The sequence below is a fragment of the Lithobates pipiens genome, unplaced genomic scaffold, assembly GCF_037356315.1.
Source record: "Lithobates pipiens isolate NorthernLeopardFrog02 unplaced genomic scaffold, aLitPip1_a1.2 Scaffold_16, whole genome shotgun sequence".
Taxonomy (NCBI): domain Eukaryota; kingdom Metazoa; phylum Chordata; class Amphibia; order Anura; family Ranidae; genus Lithobates; species Lithobates pipiens.
In genome coordinates this window covers 480551139-480575602 of record NW_027507748.1, presented here as the reverse complement: position 1 = coordinate 480575602, position 24464 = coordinate 480551139, and the positions used below count along the sequence as shown (strand labels likewise).

The 24464-nt window shown below is 42.7% G+C and overlaps 1 protein-coding gene across 3 annotated transcripts in view; it reads right to left on the bottom strand.

The window, feature by feature from the left end:
• UGGT2 (UDP-glucose glycoprotein glucosyltransferase 2) overlaps positions 1 to 24464 on the bottom strand; it is a 672069-nt gene that overhangs the window by 298656 nt on the left and 348949 nt on the right. For all 3 annotated transcript variants that reach the window (XM_077483028.1, XM_077483030.1, XM_077483029.1), the window contains exon 21: positions 13401 to 13607. In XM_077483028.1, coding sequence (XP_077339154.1) covers positions 13401 to 13607 — 207 coding nt within the window. The remainder of the gene's footprint in view (positions 1 to 13400; positions 13608 to 24464) is intronic.

The window sequence follows — 24464 nt, the reverse complement described above, 5'->3', positions numbered from 1 at the left end:
CCGCCAATCAGTGCCCACCAGTGGTGCCAATCAGTGCCCACCAGTGGTGCCAATCAGTGCCTCCTAGAAGTGCTGCCTATCAGTGTAACCGATTATGCCCATCACTGCCACCCATCAGTGCCCATCACTGCCACCTATTGGTGCCCATCAGTGCCGCCTCATCAGCATACATCAATGACAGACAAAAATTACCCATTATAAAATTTTAAAACAAAATAAAATAAAAAAAACTCGCACAGGTGATCAAATACCACCAAAAGAAAGCTCTATTTGGGGCAAAAAATGATAACAATTTGGATACAGTGTTGTATGACCGTGCAATTGTCATTCAAAGTGCAACAGCGCTGAAAAATTGGTCTGGATAGGAGGGGGGTTTAAGTGCCCAGTAAGCAAGTGGTTAAGTAGGCAATTTTTCTATTCCAGATGTGTCATCAACAACAAGCAGTTTAAAGATCTGTTATTAGGGCCAGAGAAAATTCATTTAGAATTCATTGAGAGTTTTCTTGATCCTGTATTGAGTTGTATTGTAACTGTACTGTCTGCCCTAATATAATAAAAATAACTACAGAGCACCAAACTACATTCAGCTGGTTGACAAACTTTTTGCAGTTTACAAGACTATGAAGAGAAAGATGTCACTAAAGACTACATTTTCTACACTCACACTTGCATTTCTTTGCCAAAAATCTAGGTACTGTACAGTTAATGATGAACATGGTCAAAGGTTTCACCAGGGCATTACTTGGATGGAAAACGGTATCAGGGCAACTGGCATTCATCAGTTCTACCTGTCTATTGTTGGATACTGCAGCAACATGCACCAAGCACATAAAACTTGTGCGTACGAAAATTAGCAGCAATACACTTTTAGCCTGTTAAACTCATGCCCTATATTGGAAACATTATGCAATTAAATACATTATAGCCGCTAAAAGCATATTTCATATTTTTTAAATATTAAAGTGACACGGTAGTTCTGAAATTATACGTGTGTTCACTTTTAAGGGGTCTATCGTAATAGTCAACATGTTTTTCAGAAAGCAAAACGTTTGAAAAAAAATGCATTGTCCAGTGAAATCCAACCAAAATAAAATAGCCACATCTTGTGTGACCAACATAACTGGTCATATTTTGTTATTACAATAACTTTGTAGTCAAGTGAGGTTCACATCTCACCTGCTCTAGCATACTTAATTTATATAGGTCTTTGTTTAATGCTCCTAAATAAACCTCCTATCCATTTACAACTTTAAATAAAAAATGCTTTAAACAGATTACATACCCGGTAACGACTGAAAGGAGATGTATCATTGAATTAAACAGCAAGATAATATGTTCAAGTTTTAATCTATATGTAAATTTAGGAAACGACTTTATATCTAAGTTTTGATTGACAAGAAGAAGTCCTTCAGAACTCTGATTAGCATTTGTATTGAGAAAGGGTCAGGGACCAGAAGCAATGCAGAATACACAATTTTTGTCTACTAATTCATGAAGTAATCTAGCTACTCATTTGTAAAATCAATCCAATACTTAGATTATGCATGTTGAATTTTACATATCTTAACAGCGATAAATTTATAATAGCTGTGGGCATTCCTTAATATGTTTACATATTACATTCTTAACAGGAAGAATGAAAGGAAAGAGCATTACATATTGAAAAGGGAAAGCATACAGAATGTTTGTTTGGAAATATTGATGCCATAAAGTGTTTTTGTATGTTTTTTTTATCCCATGTGAATATAATGTTATTTTTCATTAGGCGTAGGACACTGGGGATCAGTTTCTAGACCTCATCTGTTTAAAAAAAAAGCACACTGAAGCAAGAACAAAGTAACTGTGTTGCCTGCAACAAATGAATATATGTACTGAATTTTGTAAAGGAACTCAGAAAATCTAAAATGTATTTTATGTAACCAAACCTATACTCATCTGAAGTAAAAAAAAGTGGCATTTTTCTTATGACACTGTTTTGTGTATACATCATAGGCGTGCACAAGGAGTGTATCTGGGCACACCCTAATCACCTGGAGCTGTCGCCTGAGATCTGCTCTGAAATGTTATATCCAGGCATTGCGTAGCCCACGCTGCCTGTGAAACATTGATCAGATGGTGAGGCGCTCAGTCTGTGAAACTGTCAGCTAATAAAACGGCTTACAGAGAGAGAGAGAGAGAGACCAGCTGTCACAACTCAGCGGTTATGTCGGGGGTGGGCGGGACCGAAAGGACAACAAACACCAGCCAATAGGATGGGGTCTGGGCAGGCTGCTACATGTATGTGGCTCTGCCCCCTTTTTTAAGCAGCCCAATCATTGGTTGGTGTTTGCTAGCTGCTCGGTCCCGCCCACCCTCAACATCACCGCTGAGTTGTGACAGCTGATCTTCTCCCTGCGTGTAGTTACATTAGCTGGCAACCTCATACACTGAGTGGCTCTTGTCTCACAATCTCCTCTGTCAGTGCCACTATCAGTACTGCTATCAGTGATGCAATCAGTGCCCATCAATGATGCCAATCAGTGCCCAGGGCTGCCCATCAGTGCCAATCAGTGCTGTCCATCAGTGCCAATCAGTGCCTATCAGTGCTGCCGCTGCCAATCAATGCTGTCAGTGCCAATCAATGCTGTCAGTGCCAATCAATGCCTAACGATGCCGCCATCAGTGTAAATCAGTATTTGCCCATCAGTGCCAATGTGGCCAATCAATGCTGCCCATCAGTGCCACTATCAGTGCTGCCCATTAGTACTGCCAGTGCCCATCAGTGTCGCTATCAGTGCCAACCAGTGAAGTCCATCAGTGCCAATCAAAGCTGCCAATCAGTGCTTATCAGTGCCAATCAGTGTTGCCCAGTGCCACTATCAATGTTGCAATCAGTGCCAATCAAAGCTGCCAATCAGTGCCTATCAGTGCCAATCAGTGTTGCCCATCAGTGCCACTATCAATGTTGCAATCAGTGCCAAACAGTGCTGCTATCAGTGACACAATCAGTGCCCATCAGTGACCATTAGTGCTGCCAATCAGTGCATATCAGTGCTGCCCATCAGTGCCAATCAATGCTGTCAGTGCCAATCAATGCCTATCAGTGGCAATCAATGCCTATCAGTGCCGCTATGGGTGCTAATCAGTATTTGCCCAGTGTCAATCAAAGTGGCCAAGCAATGCTGCCAATCAGTGCCCATCAGTGCCGCTATCAGTGCAAATCAGTGCTGCCCATCAGTGCCCATCAGTGCTGCCTATCAGTGCCCATCAGTGCTGCCTATCAGTGCCAGCTATTAGTGCCACCCATCCGTGCCAATCAGTGCTGCCAGTCAGTACCACTTATCAGTGTCAATCAGTGACGCCTATAGTGCCACCTATCAGTGCACATCAGTGCTGCCCATCAACGCTGCCAATCAGTGCCAATCAATGCTGCCTATCAATTCCAATCAGTATTGCCTATCAGTGGCAATTGGTGCCACCTATCAGTATTGCCCATCAGTGCAGGGATGGGGAGATGAACACTGTAGCCAAGCACATTGTTTATGGGGAAGGGGGCTTGGTGGGGCACAACTGAAATCCGTCCATGTTTAATAATGCCACATGCCGATCTTTAGTGGCTGGAGCAGCGATATCATGCGCGTGGGAGATATCTTTCCGGCAGGGTCCGGCGTCTGCCGAGCTTCCAGCCAAGAATCCCCTGCGCATGTGCCGCTGCAGTCAGTGGCTCATTGTCAGGGGAATATCTCCTAAACCATACAGGTTCATTTACATAAATTATACATATCATGGCAATGTATTTTTTATTTATTTTTAATCCTCCAAGTACCTTATTCCTGCAGCACAGTTTTGTGGTCACATGATCTTTTCCTGTCCTTTGGCATCTGCAGGAAAAGATCCTTGGAAGGGGATGCTATTACTCTGCTAATGTATGCTCTTTATAGTACAAGTCTGTGTCTGGCCAGCCCAGATTGGTGTTGTGCCATTCACATGACTAGAAAAATAAATAAATGATATTATACATATCAAAATACTGTTTTATAGCTGATCGTCTGTTCCCTGTTATAGGGAAAGACGATCAGTGACGTCACATGCCAAGCCACGCCCCCAACAGTAGAAAAACACACACACATCACACTTAACCCCTCCCCGCCCCCTAGTGGTTAACCCCTTCACTGCCAGTGTCATTTACACAGGAATCAGTGCATTTAACCACTTCAATACAGGGCACTTTCGCCCCCCTTCCTTCCCAGCCCAATTTTCAGCTTTCAGCGCTCTAGCGCTTTCAGTGACAATTGCGCAGTCATGCTACACTGTACCCAAATGAAATTTTTATCATTTTGTTTGCACAAATAGAGCTTTATTTTGGTGGTATTTATTCACTACTCCTTTTTTTATTTTTTGCGATATAAGCGCAAAAAAGCGGAAATTTGGAAAAAAAAAACAATATTTTCTTTTTTCTATTTTAAAAGAAATCCAATAAAATCAAATTTTGTCATAAATTTAAGCCAAAATGTATTCTGCTACATGTTTTTGGTAAAAAAAAATTCCGTTAAGTGTATAATAATTGGTTTGTGTGATCACGGACATATGTACGCAAATGATCATGTACATATGTGTGCAGGTGATCACGTACATATGTGTGCAGATAATCATTGGAACATGTGATTTTAGTGGGACATATGTGGGGGACATGTGTTTTTATTATTAGGGACATGTGTTTTTATTATTTGGGGACATGTATGTTTTGGGGACATGTGTGGGGACATTGTGTTTATACTGTGTGGTGTGTTTACTGTGTGGTGATTTGTGTGTACACTAGACTGATGATCAGTGAGTAAAAAGCTGTAAAAAACAGCTCATGCTCACTGATCATCAGCCGGCTGCAGCGATCCGCTCTCCTCTCCTCAGCGATGATTTCTGTGTGAGGAGAGGAGGAGCCGATTGCCTAGCAACCGGCTGTTTGTTTACATCACATGACAGCCGTGATTGGACACGGCCGTCATGTGATCAGGAGGGCCAATCACAGAGCCCTCCTGCCGATCTGAGATTCGCCGTGTCCGGGTGACACGGGCGCATCGGGATCGCGCCGCTGCGCGGGCACGCACGCGCGATCCCGCTACTTCTGATGGACGTTCCTGAACATCCTATTAGGAGTAGACGGCTCCCACCCGGCCGTATATGTGCATTGGCCAGGTGGGAAGTGGTTAAATAGCATTTAAATAGCTTAAGTGCTTAAATCTATTTTTTTGATTTTTATCAAATTTATTTAAAAAAAAAATGCTTTTGGAGTAAAAATATATTCCAACATAGTTTTCTATTTTAGATGCACTAATAATTTAGTTTATTCAGCATGAAATGGAGCTTAGTTATGTAGCATGAGGCTGTATATTCTGCAATATTTACATTTTTTTTGGTAAACGCATTCAATGAATCAAAGCCCTGCAAGCTGAAATAACATGCACTCCTTTGATGCAGTCATACAATTTCACAGTAACCATGAGATAGACCGAAGTTCAGGAATATTTATTTATTCTGTTTTGCAAATATATGTACAATACAAACTGTATGATTGAATTGGTTCTGATATCGCTGCTAACCTACCGTATTTTTCGGACTATAAGGCGCACCGGATTATAAGGCGCACTAGCAAAGATCGGCTGATAATGGGATATTTCCATATATAAGGCGCACCGGACTATAAGGCGCACTGGATTATAAGGCGCATTTAATGAAACAAAACTCTGATGCGGTACTGTAAGTCAAATTTTATTCAACTCTTTAGCAATAACCATAAAATGGTCTATAACAATAACTCTTAACACTGTTCAGTTAAATACAAAACCAGACACTCACTTTTTCACTTTATTCTTCTCCCGCAAATCCATCAAATTCTTCATCTTCAGTGTCTGAGTTTAACAATTGGGCGATTTCGGCATCAAGCACGCCCGTATCCCTCTCATCATTCTCATCAGTATCCGAGTCAGTCTCGTTGCTGTCATCGGTACCGGTACTTAGCTGTTCAGTGATAATTCCGGACTTCTTGAAAGCTCGGATTACACTGGTGACTGATACCTTTGCCCAGGCATCCACGATCCACTGGCAGATAGTGGCGTAACTCGCCTGGCGTTGCCTCCCTGTGTTGGTGAATGTGTGTTCGCCTTCTGTCATCCAATGCTCCCACGCAGCTCGCAATTTAACTTTAAATGACCTGTTGACACCTATATCTAGTGGCTGCAGTTCTTTGGTTAATCCACCCGGAATGATGGCAAGCACCGAATTCGTTTTCTTCACTTGGGCTTTGACAGTATCTGTCAGATGGGTGCGCATGGAGTCACAGACCAATAGGGATGGAGATTCGTGGAAAAAGCCACCCGGTCTCTTGACGTATACCTCTCTCAGCCACTCACTCATCTTCTCCTCGTCCATCCAGCCCTTCGGGTTAGCCTTGATGATGATGCCAACCGGAAACTTTTCTTTTGGCAGAGTCTTCCTCTTGAAAATTACCATGGGTGGTAGTTTCTGGCCATTAGCCTGGCAACCGAGAACTACAGTGAAGGATGACTTCTCGTTTCCTGTAGTGCGTATAGATACCGTACTGGTCCCTGTTCTCTCGACAGTACGGTTTCCAGGGATATCAAAGGTAAGGGGGACCTCGTCCATGTTGGTGATGTGCTCTGGCCGGATCTTCTGTTCATTGATCTTGTTCTTGCAGTAGGTACGGAAAATGGCCAGCTTTTCTTCGTAATCCTTTGGCAGTTGCTGTGACATAGTGGTTCTTGTGCGGATAGAGAGATTCCGCCTTTTCATGAAACGGAAGCACCAAGAGGGACCTCCTCGAAAGTCGTTGATCTCCATGTCGCGTGCGATCGCTGTTACTTTGAGTCGAATAGAGACAGTAGAGACACTTCTAACTGCGGTTCTCTGTTCAATAACCCACTGTTCAATTTTGTCCTCCAACTGTGGCCATCTTGCTTTGTTTCCTCGGAAACTCAGTTTGGTCTTCTTTACCTGGCGCAGGGCATCTTCTTGCTTCCTCCACTTCCGTACCATTGATTCATTAATGTTGAATTCTCTCGCAGCTACTCTATTTCCATGCTCTACTGCATGACTGATAGCCTTCAGTTTGAAATCCGCATCATAAGCATGTCTCTTAACAGGAGCCATTTTTGGGGCAGCGGGTATGCCGTAGAAAATTAACGAATGAATGCGCACACCTCCTGACTAAGATGGCCGTAATGCCCAATCCAAGCAGTGCAGCTTCCTAGCTTTGGTAATCCCACGAAGCTGCACTGCTTGGATTGGGCATTACGGCCATCTTAGTCAGGAGGTGTGCGCATTCATTCGTTAATTTTCTACGGTATACCCGCTGCCCCAAAAATGGCTCCTGTTAAGAGACATGCTTACGAAGCGGATTTCAAACTCATCGCTATCAGTCACGCAGTAGAACAACCTGAGAGAGGTTTACGGTACGTCGGTTTACGGTAAGAGACCGGGTGGCTTTTTCCACAAATCTCCATCCCTATTGATCTGTGACTCCATGCGCGCCCATCTGACAGATACTGTCAAAGCCCAAGTGAAGAAAACTAATTCGGTGCTTGCCATCATTCCGGGTGTATTAACCAAAGAACTCCAGCGATGTCAACAGGTCATATATAAGGCGCACCGCATTATAAGGCGCACGCTCGATTTTGTGAGAAAATTTAGGCTTTTAAGTGCGCCTTATAGTCCGAAAAATACGGTACTAACCTGACAGCTTAATATTTTAAATAGGAAACCTTCATTTTGTTTGCAAATATTAAAGATTCTAACTACCAGCAAAAATTAGTCCTTACATTTAAAGAGCACCTGTCATTTCAGTTCCATCATGGCAGCGTCTGTTAGAGGGCATCCACCACGTCCCTCACCTTGGGATAGAGATATATATATATACACACATATATATACATACATACATACACATACATATATACACATACAGTGCCTTGCGAAAGTATTCGGCCCCCTTGAACTTTAACCTTTTGCCACATTTCAGGCTTCAAACAAAGATATATTATAAAATTTAAATTTTTTGTGAAGAATCACCAACAACTGAGACACAATTGTGAACTGGAACAAAATCTATTGGATTTTTGAAACTTTTTTTAACTAATAAAAAAATGAAAAGTGGGGCTTGCAAAATTATTCAGCCCCCTTGCGTTAATACTTTGTAGAGCCACCTTTTGCTGCGATTACAGCTGCAAGTCGCTTGGGGTATGTTTCTATCAGTTTTGCACATTGAGAGACTGAAATTCTTGCCCATTCTTCCTTGCAAAACAGCTCAAGCTCAGTGAGGTTGGATGGAGAATGTTTGTGAACAGCAGTTTTCAGCTCTTTCCACAGATTCTCGATTGGATTCAGGTCTGGACTTTGACTTGACCATTCTAACACCTGGATATGTTTATTTGTGAACCATTCCTTTGTAGATTTTGCTGTATGTTTGGGATCATTGTCTTGTTGGAAGATAAATCTCCGTCCCAGTTTCAGGTCTTTTGCAGACTCCAACAGGTTTTCATCCAGAATGGTCCTGTATTTGGTTGCATCCATCTTCCCCTCAATTTTAACCATCTTCCCTGTCCCTGCTGAAGAAAAGCAGGCCCAAACCATGATGCTGCCACCACCATGTTTGACAGTGGGGATGGTGTGTTGAGGGTGATGAGCCGTGTTGCTTTTACGCCAAACATATCGTTTTGCATTGTGGGCAAAAAGTTCGATTTTGGTTTCATTTGACCAGAGCACCTTCTTCCACATGTTTGGTGTGTCTCCCAGGTGGCTTGTGGCAAACTTTAGACGAGACTTTTTATGGATATCTTTGAGAAATGGCTTTCTTCTTGCCACTCTTCCATAAAGGCCAGATTTGTGCAGTGTATGACTGATTGTTGTCCTATGGACAGACTCTCCCACCTCAGCTGTAGTTCTCTGCAGTTCAATCAGAGTGATCATGGGCCTCTTGGCTGCATCTCTGATCAGTCTTCTCCTTGTCTGAGCTGAAAGTTTAGAGGGACGGCCAGGTCTTGGTAGATTTGCAGTGGTCTGATACTCCTTCCATTTCAAAATGATCGCTTGCACAGTGCTCCTTGGGATGTTTAAAGCTTGGGAAATCTTTTTGTATCCAAATCCGGCTTTAAACTTCTCCACAACAGTATTACGGACCTGCCTGGTGTGTTCCTTGGTCTTCATGATGCTCTCTGTGCTTTCAACAGAACCCTGAGACTATCACAGAGCAGGTGCATTTATACAGAGACTTGATTACATACAGGTGGATTCTATTTATCACCATCAGTCATTTAGGACAACATTGGATCATTCAGAGATCCTCGCTGCACTTCTGGAGTGAGTTTGCTGCACTGAAAGTAAAGGGGGCGAATAATTTTGCACGCACCACTTTTCTGTTTTTTATTTGCTAAAAAAGTTTAAAATATCCAATAGATTTTGTTCCACTTCACAATTGTGTCCCACTTGTTGGTGATTCTTCACAAAAAATTTAAATTTTATATCTTTATGTTTGAAGCCTGAAATGTGGCAAAAGGTTGAAAAGTTCAAGGGGGCAGAATACTTTCGCAAGGCACTGTATATGAAATGCCCTGATGTTTTGACTGCCTATCTTATTTCTTAAGGTGCTAAAACTCCGGGACAGTATAAATTCCACCCCAAACTACCCCTTTTTTAAAAGTAGATAGTCCAAGGTATTTAATAAGAGGCATGACAAATTTTCTGAAGCTGTAATTTTTTGACACAATTTTTTGGAAAATTAAGAAAGTTATTTTTCATATACAGCATGGGTATACTTAGAATGAAACCCCAAAACACATTTCCCAACTCCTCTGAAGTATGTACGTGCATGTAGGGGCCAAAATCCATGAAGCAACTTCAAATAAAAAAAATTAATTACCGCTTGAAAACCTGATTTCCTGACCATCACACTTTTTGAGACCCTGAAGTGCCAGGACAACAGAAACATCCAAAAATGACCCCACTTTGCAAAGTAGACCCTCCAACATATTTAATTAGTGAGTCTTTTGGAGATCATGTTTCTTGCCAAAAGTTTTAGGAGGTGAAGACAGAAAATGAAAATGCCTTTTTTTTTTACATACAGGAGGTCGTTAGGAAGATATTTCTCACATACAGCATAGGCATACTTAAAATGACACCCCGAAACACATTCTGCTATTCCTCTTGAGTAAGAGGAGACAACGTACACGAGACTTTTTTTTACAACCTAGCCGCATAATGGAGTACAAAATCCAAGAAGCCCCTTCTAAGCTTTTAAGGGGCATACTGTAAATTACGCCTCTAATTTCCTGACTACCTATGTGTTTGGAGGCTCTAGTTTGCAAGGGGCATAAATTAAAAATCTAATTTCCTGGCTACCTATCACATTTTTGGAGGGCCTGGAACATCAGGACAGCGGAAACACCCACATTTGGGGTGGAAACACCCTAATTTATTTTTTAAAGAGGCATGGTGAGTCTTTTCTTTTCATTTCATTTTTGCCACAAGTATTTGGAAAGTGTGGAAGGAGAATGAAAATGTGTTTTTTTTCTTTTACACAAAGTTAGCAAATAAGAAGATATTTGTACTACACATAATTGGCATACTTTGCAATACACCCCAAACACAATCTGCTACTCCTCCTGAGGATGGGACAACTACATGCGTGAGACTTTTTGAATGTTTGGACTTATAACCCAACAGAATCTGTATCTTGTGTATAGCAAAAATCAACCAACCAACACTGTATAGAAAACATTGCACTGTAATGCTTTTCTCTGTACGAGTAGTCAGGGAATTTAGCTTAGACTAGCATCACCTGCAGCAGTCCCCATTCCTATAAGCCAAGCAAGCCTAGCTTATTGGTACGTGACTGGCCAGGAAGTACAGGGGGACTGAACAAAGGGTGAACAAAATTGTTCCTGGAGTGCAGTTTTCTAGAGGGGATGGCTGGGACTGGAATCCCACAGAACACAGTCAGCAAGATGTGCAGATGGGCTGGTTCAGCTGGCAGGCAGAGCAATGGTCAATAAATAGGTAAAAAAATCCATCCAGGTGGCAAGCAGAAACATGGTCAATAAACATTCCAGGGTCAGTACAGACAGCAAGCAGAGGCAACACTGCACTTGTGTAGCAGTGATGAAAACATTATTGCTGGCTGCACTGGTTCTGGTGACACTGTACTGATGTGGTTACGATCAGGGACAGTGTTGTTGGCTGCACTAGGCTGGGGTGGCACTGTCACCCATGTGGCAGCAATCAAAAACACTGTTGATGGCTTACACTGGTGTGGTGACACTGGGAATGGTGTGGCAGTGATCAGAAAAACTGTTGCTGTTTTACAATGGTCTTGTATAGAATAGCTCAAGTGTCCAAACCTCATGTCCATACACATCTGAGCTCATTTCTGGTGGTTATCAGGAACACTGTGGCTGGCTGCACTGGTTGTGGTAACATTGGCACTGACTGGTGTGACAGCGATCGGAAACACTATTGATGGCTTACACTGGTCTGGAGACAAAGACTGGTGTGGAAGCAATCAAGAATATTATTGCTGGCTTACACTGGACTGATATGGTCCAATCAGGAACGCTGGTTCTGGCTTCACTTTACTAGTGTGGTAGTGATCACTAACACTGTGAATGGCTGCACTGATCTAGTGACGGACATTGGCTTGCTGCCCAGGCATACAATGTCAGCAGAGCAGCCAGTTTCCCTGGTTGCACATTATTTGCATTTGGGGCTATGCACACACACAGATGTCAATGTCACATCAGTGACTGTAGTATGTCCTATGTGAATGAGGCCTGACCAGCTGCATGGGTCTGAGGACACTGGGACTGGTGTGGCTAGTGGTCAGGGACACTGGCTGGCTGCACTGGTATACATGGTCATTAGATCAGCCAGCCACTTTTCTTGATCTCTGGCTGCACCAGTCCTAGTGGCAACACACTGGTGCAGAACTATGATTTTTTTTTTCTGCATTGAATGTTTCCTTCACTGCCAATCACTGTAGGAAACAAAGTTTCCTCGAACAGACAATCACTGTGAAAGGAAACACACAGCAAAAGGCTACAGCATGCAACCTTAATTTACAACTGTGGTCACTGCGATTGGTCACAGCGATCACATAGTACAGTAACTTGTGATCTGCTGTGTTGGAAGGACAGAGTGATCACAGTGTGTGCCGCTGCATGCCCTAAGGGGGATGGGTGAGCAACAAGAGGATGTTTTAATATGCCCTCCCAAATCCAGGGAGCAGCCATCTAGGCATTTATAGAAAGTGTCTGGATTAAAGTGAATCTGTGTCTTTCATTCAAGTATTGAGTTTTAAAACAAGCTCACACTGAATCAATAGTTTAGCTAAGCCTGCTCCCTGCTCCCAGCAATGACTTGTCAGTCTGATAGCTTTCTGGACTTTTAGGTTTTGTTCAAACCATGTGCAACAAAGCCACTCAGGTCACTTTAAGAGCATATAGATGGTTTTCTATGTGCCTTGTTCACACTACCATGTTGTGTACATGTGCGTTGCGTTAAAACCTGTTTTTATCTTAACAGAATGCACATGAGCGACTGTAAAGCTAGAGAAGACATTTTGACTGATGTATGTACAATGCTTCAGGGCAGTTACTCAAGAGCGTGACTGACAAAGCCAGGACATTTTTATTTTCAGACTGAAAACAGTAAGGCCCCTTTCACACCTACAAACTGCTCAGGTCCGCCTGTCAGTTTTTCAGGTGGACCTGAACGGACGTTCTATCCACCTCTATGGAGTGACGGATGTCAGAGGTGACATGTCCGCTGACATCCGATCCGGTAAATGCAGACTGATGGAAACCCTATTTTGCATCCATCTGGCGGATCGGATGAAAATGGACAAGCGGTCCGTTTTCATCCGATCCCCCCCAGAGGAGAGCGGGGCTCTGACAGGTCCATCCTTGCACAGTGATCGGAGACACTTGTCCCTGTGATTGGAATAAAAACTTGACAGTTGGTTACACTAGTTACACCACTATGTAAAACTTAACAAAATGACTAGAGTTTAAGCTTAAACTGTTTATTAACTTCTAGGCTATGAATAATCAATATCAAATTGCATTTTAATGCAGGGTGTTTTAAAAGCAGTGTGTAAGAGTGACATAGATTTTCTTTCTTGTTATTTGAACTACAGTACAAGCTATATTCTACTCCGACAGGCATAGTAGAGACAGGCATTTAATTCCATGACATGGGCTCATAAAATGCTTTTCTTCTGTACAAATAAAAATGTTTTCTGCTTATTTCCTGGGGGAAGGCAGAGTGGAACCACCGGTTTTAATTTAATTGTAGGTATGTCTGCATCGAATATACACATGCCATGAAAGAAGTCACACAACAATAAAATATCTGCTTACCGAAACAAGGAACTCTTTGATTTTATGCCCTTTAGTAAGTGCATCCACAGTCTTTTCATTTGAAAGCTTAGCGAAAAATGTCAGCATGTTCTGGCTTTTCTGTGTAAGCAAAGCAGCCCATATTGCACGAGATATCAAAGTGTTATCTTCAGTCATCTTGGAGGTTGGATTGTTTAGGATACCAAGCCGAGCAATGCTACTCTTTTTCTAACAGATAAACAAAAAAAACATATAAATGCAAAATGTTAGCAAACAGCGATGTTCCCCAATTTATGTTAAACTACAGAAAACCTTTTAGCTATTTTCAGTGAATACATATCTTAAGTTGTTATAGTTATAGTCACCTGAATGTGAACTTTAAGTACATTTTTTTGCTTGCAATACAAACAGCCAAACAGAAAAGCATGTGTCTATAAAATATAAAACCCTCAGACATAGCCAAGAAGTTTGATTGTTGACGTTTCACCCAGCATTAGAATGGGTTCACATGGATGGATGTGCAAGTTCTCCCTGTACTGGTTCCTCCCTTTGCCAAACAGTTGCCGAGATAAAACAAATAATGTGATTAAAGTGTTACTAAACCCACAACAGTAAAATCAGTCTGTATGTGCAGTAAAGCATGCTTGTTATACACATTGTGGAACCTAAGGGGTTAATCCTCTGCACTGTGTAAAGAGGCCGTTTTATCCTGTCTTCTGTAATCTTGCCTTTATTTTACTGTCCCCAATCCATCTGCTGATAGTATAGAGCCTTGTAGGCACTCTGCACATGCTCGGTTTTGTGTGAATTGCTTTTTCTTTTCTTTGTTTGGGAGGGTGCATGTGATTAGCACAGGACAGTCAGAAGAGAATACAAATGAAACCTATAAGCTTTAACCAGTGCTCAGCCAGGCACTGATAGCAATCACAAGACTGCTATATACTGCTGATGAGAAAAGGTATTTAGCAGTTTATATTGACTAAAATAATTGCATGTCCATGTTCTATGTACTGTGGGAGACCAGATAAAGAAAATGCAGAGTCCTGGGTTTAGTAACACTTTAACCACCTAGGAGGCATATTGTTGTCAATAAGTGTGAGCAGATAGAAAGGCTTGTAATGAAACAAATTGTAAAGCACAATGTGTGTGCTGCATTACTGAGTAGGCTCTTTGCATTTTTCAGTATAGAACAACAAATATGTTTAATTTGTGTACACACATGTTTAAAGTGAGCCTTTATGTTGTCCAAAAAGAGTGATGTAGCAGCTCCTCTGCACTGCAGGGACCATAGGTAGGGTACCTTCTCCTACTTCCCTGATGCACTGCCAGAAAGCTCAGATATTCCTCTGTGTGTTTTGACCTGAAAGGTGAAATGAGCACAGAATTTCAGAAAGCTCCACTTTGTGCCCACGAGACTGCACATGGGTTTACCGATTGGCCACTTGGACTTTGAGGGCTGCATAATGGGATGGCATGGAGACAGTCACACGTTTCCTCCAAACCTGTAAGTACCCATGTATTTCTTAAGGTCAAGGCTGTATACAAGAGCTGAAGTGAAGCTTAAAGAAAGTCATTGTAGCCACCTGCTTCGTAATAGGATTTTTATAACAGCTTACCTGTAAAATCATTTCCTTGGAGTACATCATAGGACACAAAGCCTCAAGTATTTACTAAGTGGGTTATAGCTACATTCAGGTGTTGACACTGGCACACCCAATACAGGAAGTTGACTCCCCTATGTAACCCCACCTCCTTCCAGGACTACCTCAGTTTTTGTAGCCAAGCAATATACTTACACCACATAAAACAGAGGGGCGGGAGCCCTTTGTCCTATGATGTACTCCAAGAAAAGGATTTTACAGGTAAGCTGTTATAAAAATCCTATTTTCTTTATTGTACATCATAGGACACAGAGCCTCAGGTATTTACTTAGTGGGACGTCCAATAGCAATGCTACTTGGGGGAAAGGAGACACAACCAGTAGGGCACCCCCAGACCTTGAGGACTTATACTGCTGCCTGCAGCACACTGCGCCTGAATGCGATATCCTCATTCCTTCTTACATCCACTTGATAAAATTTTGTGAATGTATGGACCGAAGACCAAGTTGTGGCCTTGCAGATCTGAGCAAAGGAGGCCTGGTGACGCACTGCCCAAGAAGCACTAACCGCTCTGGTATAGTGCGCTTTAACTTGAAAAGGGGGAATCTTTCCCCTTAAATCATACATTTGAATTATAACTTGCAGAATACACTTAGCAACAGTGGATTTCAACGCTGCCTGTCCTTTCTTAGGACCCTCTGGCAGAATAAATAAGACATCAGTCTTACGAATCTGAGCAGTTTTCTTTAAATAGATTTTCACTGCTCTCACTACATCAAGACAATGTAATGACTTTTCTTCCCTGGAACATGGTTTTTGGAAAAACAATGGTAGGACAATATCTTCATTCAGATGAAAGCCTGAAACCACTTTTGGCAAAAAGCCTGGACAAGGGCATAACACCACTCTGTCCTTATGAATAATCAAATATGGCTCTACAAAAAATAGCAGCCAATTCTGAAACCCTCCTTGCTGAGGATATAGCAACCAAAAATATTAGCTTCCTAGTCAGAAGGACTAAGGGAATATGCTGTAAAGGTTCAAATGGCTGTTTTTGTAACACTGACAAAACTAATTTCAAGTCCCAAGGGGTTAAATGTGATTTTAATTTAATCCACAACATACCTTGCATAAAACCCCGGACTAAAGAATGTGTGGCAAACGGTCTTTGAAATAAAAACAATAAGGCTGAGACTTGGCCCTTAATAGTACTTAGAGCCAACTTCATCTCTACGCCCAATTGTAAAAAAATAAGTTTTCCAAGCTCTATAATATATAACTCTGTAAACCTGTTTCCTTGCATTGATTAAAGTTGAGATAACTGACCTGGAAAGCCCACGTTTCTTCTGGATGTGGGTTTCAATAGCCAAGCCCTTAAATTTAGCGTTCGTACAGTAGGATGGAATATCAGCCTTGGTGAGAGAGGCCAAGGACCCTCCGCTGCCATCTTTATGATCTCTGCGTACCATGACCTTCTGGGCCATGCTGGTGCTACCACAATTACCGGCTTTCTTTCCAGCTTGATCTTGCAAAGAAGTCGAGGCAGCAACTGAATCGGGGGGAAGCATAGATCAGTCAAAAGTGATCCCATGGGTTTACCAGCGCATCTGTTCCGTATGCGAGCAGATCCCTTGTTCTGGACACAAAGTTGACTAACTTAATGTTGAATCTGTTTGGAGTCCATCATCTTTGGCAAACAGCCCAAAAAACATTGGGGTGAAGAGACCATTCCCCTGAGAATAACTGTTGGCGACTTAGATAATTTGCCTACCAATTTTCTTATCCCGGAATGAAAACTGCCGATAGGCATAGGACATTCTTCTCTGCCCAAGTTAGGATAGGTTTCATCTCTCTCCAAGCTGAGAGACTCTTGGTGCCCCCTTGGTGATTGAGCTATGCCACAGTCGTGGCATCCTGTCAGGATCCGACAATTCTTTAACCTAGAGGTCCAGGTTTTCAGAGCCAGACACACAGCACGAATCTCTAGGATGTTGATGGGCAGGGGTCTTTCGAGTTTTGACCACTGTCCTTGGACAGTCATCTTTTCTAGTACCACTCCCCAGCCTGAGAGGCTGGCATCTGTCGTTTCTACTTTCCAGATAATTGGTCTGAAGGATTTCCCTTTCAGCAGATTCTGGCTTTGTAACCCACAACTGAGGCTTTGGGACACTCTTGGGGACAGCCGCATTGGCAAATCCAAATCTTGGATCGTATTTTCCAAGCAGAGAGGATACTGTTTTGCAACAGTCTTGAATGGAACTGGGCATAGGGAACTGCTTAGAATTAAGCTACTAGCTTTCTTAACAACCTCATGCAAAGGCAAATTAAAGGATTTGCTTTTGACCTGACCACCATCCGTACCAGCTCTCGTATGGAGCTGATCTTTGCTGAAGCTAAGAACACTCTTTTCTGGGCTGTATCTATGATCAGGCCTAAATAATCCAGCTTTCTTACTGGTTTTAAGGAAGACTTCTCTAGGTTGAGGATCCAACTGAGACTTTCCAGGTAACTGGTCGTAATGTGTACGCTTTGCTTTAAGCGAATCACTGACTGGTCTATTAATAATAGATCGTCTATGTACACCAACACTGTTATGCCCCGTGCCCTTAACACTTAACTCATCTCTCACAGCCCGCCCCGCATCACCTCTGTTCTCTCTCACGCGGAACCCTCCACTCTACTCCACTGCACTGCACTTAGTGACAATTTGCATTTAAGATGCTGTAAATAGTGGCATGTGTCTGTGGCAATCTGAATCTGGTGGCATGTGTCTGTGGCAATCTGCATCTGGTGGCATGTGTCTGTGGCAATCTGCATCTGGTGGCATGTGTCTGTGGCAATCTGCATCTGGTGGCATGTGTCTGTGGCAATCTGCATCTGGTGGCATGTGTCTGTGGCAATCTGCATCTGGTGGCATGTGTCTGTGGCAATCTGCATCTGGTGGCATGTGTCTGTGGCAATCTGCATCTGGTGGCATGTGTCTGTGGCAATCTGCATCTGGTGGCATGTGTCTGTGGCAATCTGCATCTGGTGGCATGTGTCTGTGGCAATCTGCATCTGGTGGCATGTGTCTGTGGCAATCTGCATCTGGTGGCATGTGTCTGTGGCAATCTGCATCTGGTGGCATGTGTCTGTGGCAATCTGCATCTGGTGGCATGTGGCAAGTGACTGTGGCAATCTGCATCTGGTGGCATGTGGCAAGTGACTGTGGCAATCTGCATCTGGTGGCATGTGGCAAGTGACTGTGGCAATCTGCATCTGGTGGCATGTGTCTGTGGCAATGTGCATCTGGTGGCATGTGGCAATCTGCATCTGGTGGCATGTGCCTGTGGCAATCTGCATCTGGTGGCATGTGCCTGTGGCAATCTGCATCTGGTGGCATGTGGCTGGTGACATGTGGCAATCTGCATCTGGTGGCACGTGGCAAGTGACTGTGGCAATCTGCATCTGGTGGCATGTGGCAAGTGACTATGGCAATCTGCATCTGGTGGCATGTGGCAAGTGACTGTGGCAATCTGCATCTGGTGGCATGTGTCTGTGGCAATCTGCATATGGTGACGTGGCAATCTGGTGGCATTGAACCGTGGCAATCTGCATCTGGTGACATGTGACTGTAGCATGTGTCAATCTGCATCTGAGGGCATGTGGCAGTCTGCATCTGGTGGCAGGCGATGTGGCATGTGGAAATCTGGTGATAGGCAACGTGGCAAGCTGGTAGCAAGTGACAAGCTGCATCTAGTGACAGATTCTGCATTATGGTGAGTTGAACTATTTCATTTTATATTACAATATAATAATAAAAATGATGCACTTCAATCATCCTGACACCACATTAACCATGGTGTTGTGATGTCGTGCTAACACCAGCCATTTCCTGACAAATTGGCCACGAAAAGCCGCATCGTCCCCCATGTGCCCACCCCCCCGGGCCTTGCCACAATTTTCATCCACAATGCCGGTCCCCGGTGCCAAAAAGGTTGGGGACCACTGCTCTAGGGGAGTTCTTTTAATAAGGCATTACAATATAATTGAAAGAAAAGTCATAGGTGTATTTTTCAGTTCCTATGCTTTCCTCTTACCTTTTCCTCACTGCAGGATACTGCTGTAAACAGACAGATCCAAACTTCACTCATCACGGTGGCAGTGTTGCCAACCTACCAGATTAGGAAATTTACTGATACGACACCCAAAATTTACTGGCACAGTCAAATTTTTACTGGCATTTCCAAAAGTTACAAAATTACAGTTGTAAGTGAAAATTTCAGTATTTAGGCTACAAAGTATAATATGCAATTAGCAATGTGATATAATGTAGATATTAAGGCAAAAAGCATATTTCTCATTTTAATCTCAATATAGTAAGTGGCTCAGAGACAGAACTCATTGGCAGGAAATTAGAATGGGCGACACACGCACATGAAATGGACTCTCACAGTGACACTGACAACAGTGTGCAGCAGCACAGATCACTGACACGTCCCATCCTGAGTCACAGTGACAGTCTCTCTCCATGCCAGGTGGTTCTCTCAGTCCCCTCCAATCCAAATAGCACTGACAGTCCCGCTCCTGGCTTGTCTTGCTCCTGTCCCACAGACCTGCACACGTAGCTCTGGCCACACCACTCGGCTCCATTGCACCATGACATCACATAACATTCTCAGGCACCATGTCCGCCAGACCCGTCCCCCGCCAGTACCACCTGAACACACTGTAGCAGGCACTTGGATGGTCCTGTCCAGCTCCGGACCTGAGCTGCGCATGCCCAGTCCCGAGCTAAGCATCACAGCCATATTTTTTCCTGGCAACGTTTTCCTCTTACTGGCATTTACTGGCAGGAGAAAAGTGCCAGTTTTCTACTGGCTTCCAGTAAAAATACTGAGGGTTGGCAACACTGCACGATGGGCAGCGTGGTTAAACCTTGAAAGACTGGGGCCTTTTAATAGGGGTTCCACTGCTTTGGACCTTGTATAGCACCCATCAAGACAACTTTAGGTAATGTAGAAAGACCAAAAAGAGTCCTGGTTCCTAGAGTCCAGCCCTCAAAAAAGGAGCATTACATGCAAAACCTCATTCTTCTATGTGAGGCCCGGGTACCATCCTGGAGCCGCAGTGGCGGCATGGATGCGGTTGTGGAAACTTTTTAAATCCAGCATGGATCCCTCCTTTGGCGCTCTGCAGAGCACATCTTCACTCGTGCCAACACATTTAGACACTGGCGAAAAAACTGAGGTACTCCTGAAAGGAGGCGGCGTTATATAGGGGAATCAACTTCCTGTATTGGGTGTGCCAGTGTCAACACCTGAAGGTAGCTATAACCCAAGTAAATACTTGAGGCTCTGTGTCCTATGATGTACGATAAAGAAAAACGTTTGCCTATTGTATAAAAAATGTTTTTATTTTTTTTTGCTTCATTGATTGAATTATATAATTAGAGCTTCCAGGATAGGTATAGATATATTTTCACACCCTAGGCTTATACTCAAGTCTATATGTTTTCCCAGTTTTTTGTGGTAAAATTAGGTGCTTCAGCTTATATTCAGGCTGGCCTATACTCGAGTATATACAGTAAGTTACTGATACTGAGACATTAGGAAGGCCACAAACCAAAAAAGTAGTGTACTAATATTGGTTTAATAATAGCATTAAACTAAAAGGATGTCAAAAGCCAAAAAAAAGCCAAATTATGCTTTAGAAATAATTATGGTCATGATTAAATATACACTGGCAGCAATTCAGTGTTTGTAAGGCATAAAAGAGGAAGGCAGTAATCTGCAAAGCTCAGACAAATAGCCTTTAACAAGTCACGTTCTGTTTAATATATACAGTACTAAACAAAAAAAGCCCTGTGTCCATTAAATGAAACCTGACATTGTCTAGAGCCAAAGATGCTGCAAAGTTTTAGCCCTATGGGACGAGTCTAAGTAACAGCACTAAAGTTTATACCTACTGGTCTGTAGCACTTGTAATTCAGTGTGACATGCTTGTTGCTGCTGGGGTCACAACAAAGGATATATGTTACAGTGAACTTAGTACATCTTACAAAAGAGCTGACAACATAGCAGAAAGTTAATATTGTAAAATCTAATTTTGCCTTTATCATACTAAAACTCATCTCCTTGTGTTAATGTTGATGTCTAATAATCCTGACCTCATGGAAGCTTACTTAAGACAAGTACTTGGCAGAAAACCTAACATATTCCTTAATCTGGCAGGCTATGGAGTGTGATAGCAGAGAGAAACGACAATCTATTTTGAATATATTAAGATGCAGCTTTCTGAAAACAATTTCAGCTGCAATAAAGAAAGTGATCCATAAGCTTGTGAAGGCTTTCAAATAGAAACACTTCCAAAACATCAAACCCACACACTATTAACGTTACCAACCTTTTCCTTAATATTGCTGATCTGAATGTTAACTATATTTACAAAGTGGATTGCTTCAAAGACTAACATACTGACAGAGTTAAAGCCAAAACTTCTATTTTACTTGCAATAAATGGAGGACACACACACGCACTAGGAACCAGTACTGTACAAAAGTCAAGACCTTTGTTGGGTTAACACATTTATTATATTTTTTATATTTAAAACATTGTTAGAAGGGTACTGTAATTTAATAAAACTACAGATTAATGGAGAAGATACTTAGATTAATGTGCTTGTTTTTTTACTTTTTTTGAAGAGGTTTTAAAGTTTTAGTGTATCCGTATGTAGCGCGCTCTACCTTTGGTAGGTGCTTAATAGTCTTTTTCTGACAGTGTAGGATATAGAGACAGGTAAATTTAGCCAGGGATGTACTCTTTTACAAGGCCTGGTTGTTTATTCAGGGTTGAAAGTGTCAGAGTAGAAGGGGGCTCAGGGATACCTCCTCTGCTTGACAGTGGATTGTGCTGGAAAGAGGATGAGCTGAGACCTGAGTGGCAGGAAATCCCACGTCAGAGAATTGACCAATGGTTAATTCATATGGTCAACAGGGAGGTCTCTCATAAAAAAAGGGAGGTCACATGCTCTTGGGGGCCCGGGAGGAGAAGTTCGAGGTTTGGAGGTTCAGGTCCGGAGGCCCGGGAGTTCAGAGATCCCTGGGAGGAGGAGAGTCCAGGGAAGCCAATAGTCTGGCCCTTGGAGACGGAGCTAACATGTAGTGCTGGAGGAATATTGGATGTCCCATGTGGGGATGTGCCGAGCAGCGTTGGAGGAGGAGGAAGTAGGAGCTAAGCGGAGAAAGAAGACTGGGTAATCAACTTTGTGAGTAGAACATGGACTGTTGATTGGGAGAGTGCAAACTCAGAGCTATTCAGGAACTTCATACTATGTATCCAAGGACCACAGTATAGAACACTTTCTAAGTCTTAAGCTCCATACACACTATCAAATTTTCTGCTGCTTTTTTCCTTCAGATTTACCAAAACCATGTAGTGCAAGGGCCTGCCTGATTGCATATACATTGAAACTCCTAACGTTTGACCTTATATTATATGGTTTTGGTAAATCTGAAGGAAAAACTCAGCAGAAAAACTGATAGTGTGTATGGGACTTAAGACTAAGGGAGATTTGACCATACAAGTGATGGAAACAGGCAGCATGGCCTGTGACTGAGTTAAACACCCACAGCATTATTCAGAGTAATATTTATTTGTCCAAATTGAGAGTGTTATGACAGAAATAGAAATGGAACCAGGAAAGGATCGCTATAAGGGGGTTAATTACCAAAGCCACGGCTACAGATTAATACCTTTCAACCTAAAATTGGGGTCGGATGGGGCATCTCACATACCCTACTGAATAGCCCACCAACTTCTGCCTGAAATAAAGAATCATAAATCCAGAATCTTGACTGTGTGTGTAATGTAATTGCATGGGGGATCGGAAGTGGAGCAGTCTGGCAAAGGGTAAAGAATAAACTCAGCAGCCCCCATGGGGGTACCGCTACATGCATAAGGATTAAGGCCTACTCCATTTATATTGAAACTTGCCTTTTGTTACCAGAGGCCATTCCATTGTTGAAAGCATGACTGGAACTGGGGTTTAACAGCAGCAAAACAAAAGCAAGAAATACTATGACAAGTTGTTTACCACTCACTGTATCTTTCCCATGCCACTAACTTTTCAGCAGAATATTAGTGACCTAATGCTCAGTGTAGCCACACACAATCTAGAATCACATGCAACTGTTCTTTCAGAAGTTCAACAATAAGTAGCTGGTAGCCTAGGTCTTTGGGGGTGGTTGGCTTGATTAACTTGTTGTCATTGTGGAGTTCTATTTCCTCAAGCCATTTTAGTTTAGGGTTGTACATGTACAATTTTAACATTTGCACTGTTTTTGCATGCATAGTGGGGTTACTCACACTTTAGAGAAATACAATTTGCCCAATACAATAGAACACACATCACTAAATGGCGTATAACAATGTCTCATCTGGACAGCCGTGCCCCCCCACCAATCAGGTCCTCTCCATCCTTGCCCTGTTGCTTCCATAAGCAAGCCCCTGGCCTGAACAGATGTCACCTGCTGCATTCATGCTGTATCAGCTTATCACCATCATACTGTCCATAGCCCTGGTTGGGGGAAACCAACTGAGCCAGTAGGAGACTACTTGGAGCAGTATAATGAAATTGAGGGCTATGTAGCAAGTTGTGCTGTTGGACAGAGAGGGGTCCACCCACCCACCCAGGAGCCTAAGGAAGCTGGCAGGTCATGTCCAGGAAGTCACAGCCTGCCAGTCTGAGAAAGAAGTGATTATAACTACATGGCTTTGCAAATCTTTATGGTAAGCACACAGGACCTCAACAAGGACACTTTGGTTACCTAATGATGTCTTATTTTTTACAGGTTCTAGAGATACTCAAAGGATACGCAAAGTTGGAGTCAATGTACAGACAGTATCAACAATAGATATTTTCACATAGGCAACAGAGATCAGGGTCTAATTCTCAATTGAGTTTTCACACAACAAAAAAGCAGGGCCCCCCACCTTTGGCAGCAGCAAACATCATTACAGTCTCAGTATTCTCAGCAGCAATTAGGCCTCCAGGCTAATAGCCAATATATGAGTTATTGGTCCCAGTGTCCTTCCAGCCAGCTAGTGCAGCCCAATTTCACCTTAAAACAGCAGTTCCAATTTCTTATACCTTATATTTAGCAACAGCAACTGGGTTCTCTCACTGAGCAGCAAATGGATTCTCAGTTTTACAATCATCATCTGATTTCTCCGTCCATATCTTCTAGCAAGCCTGTACAGCCAAATTTAATTCAACAGCAGCAGTCCCCATCTCTTTCACCATACATACAACAGCAGTTGTATTCCTCCCCACCTGTTTGCTAAGCCAGTTATCATATATTCAACATGATCCGCAGTACTCAACTTTTTTGAAGCAAGGCTCAACCTCATCTTTTTCAGTATTAGGTGCACAGCAGGGGAGTACCTATTTTAAGCAATGATCCTATTTGCCACAGCAGAGGACAGAGTTACAGTACCAAATATTC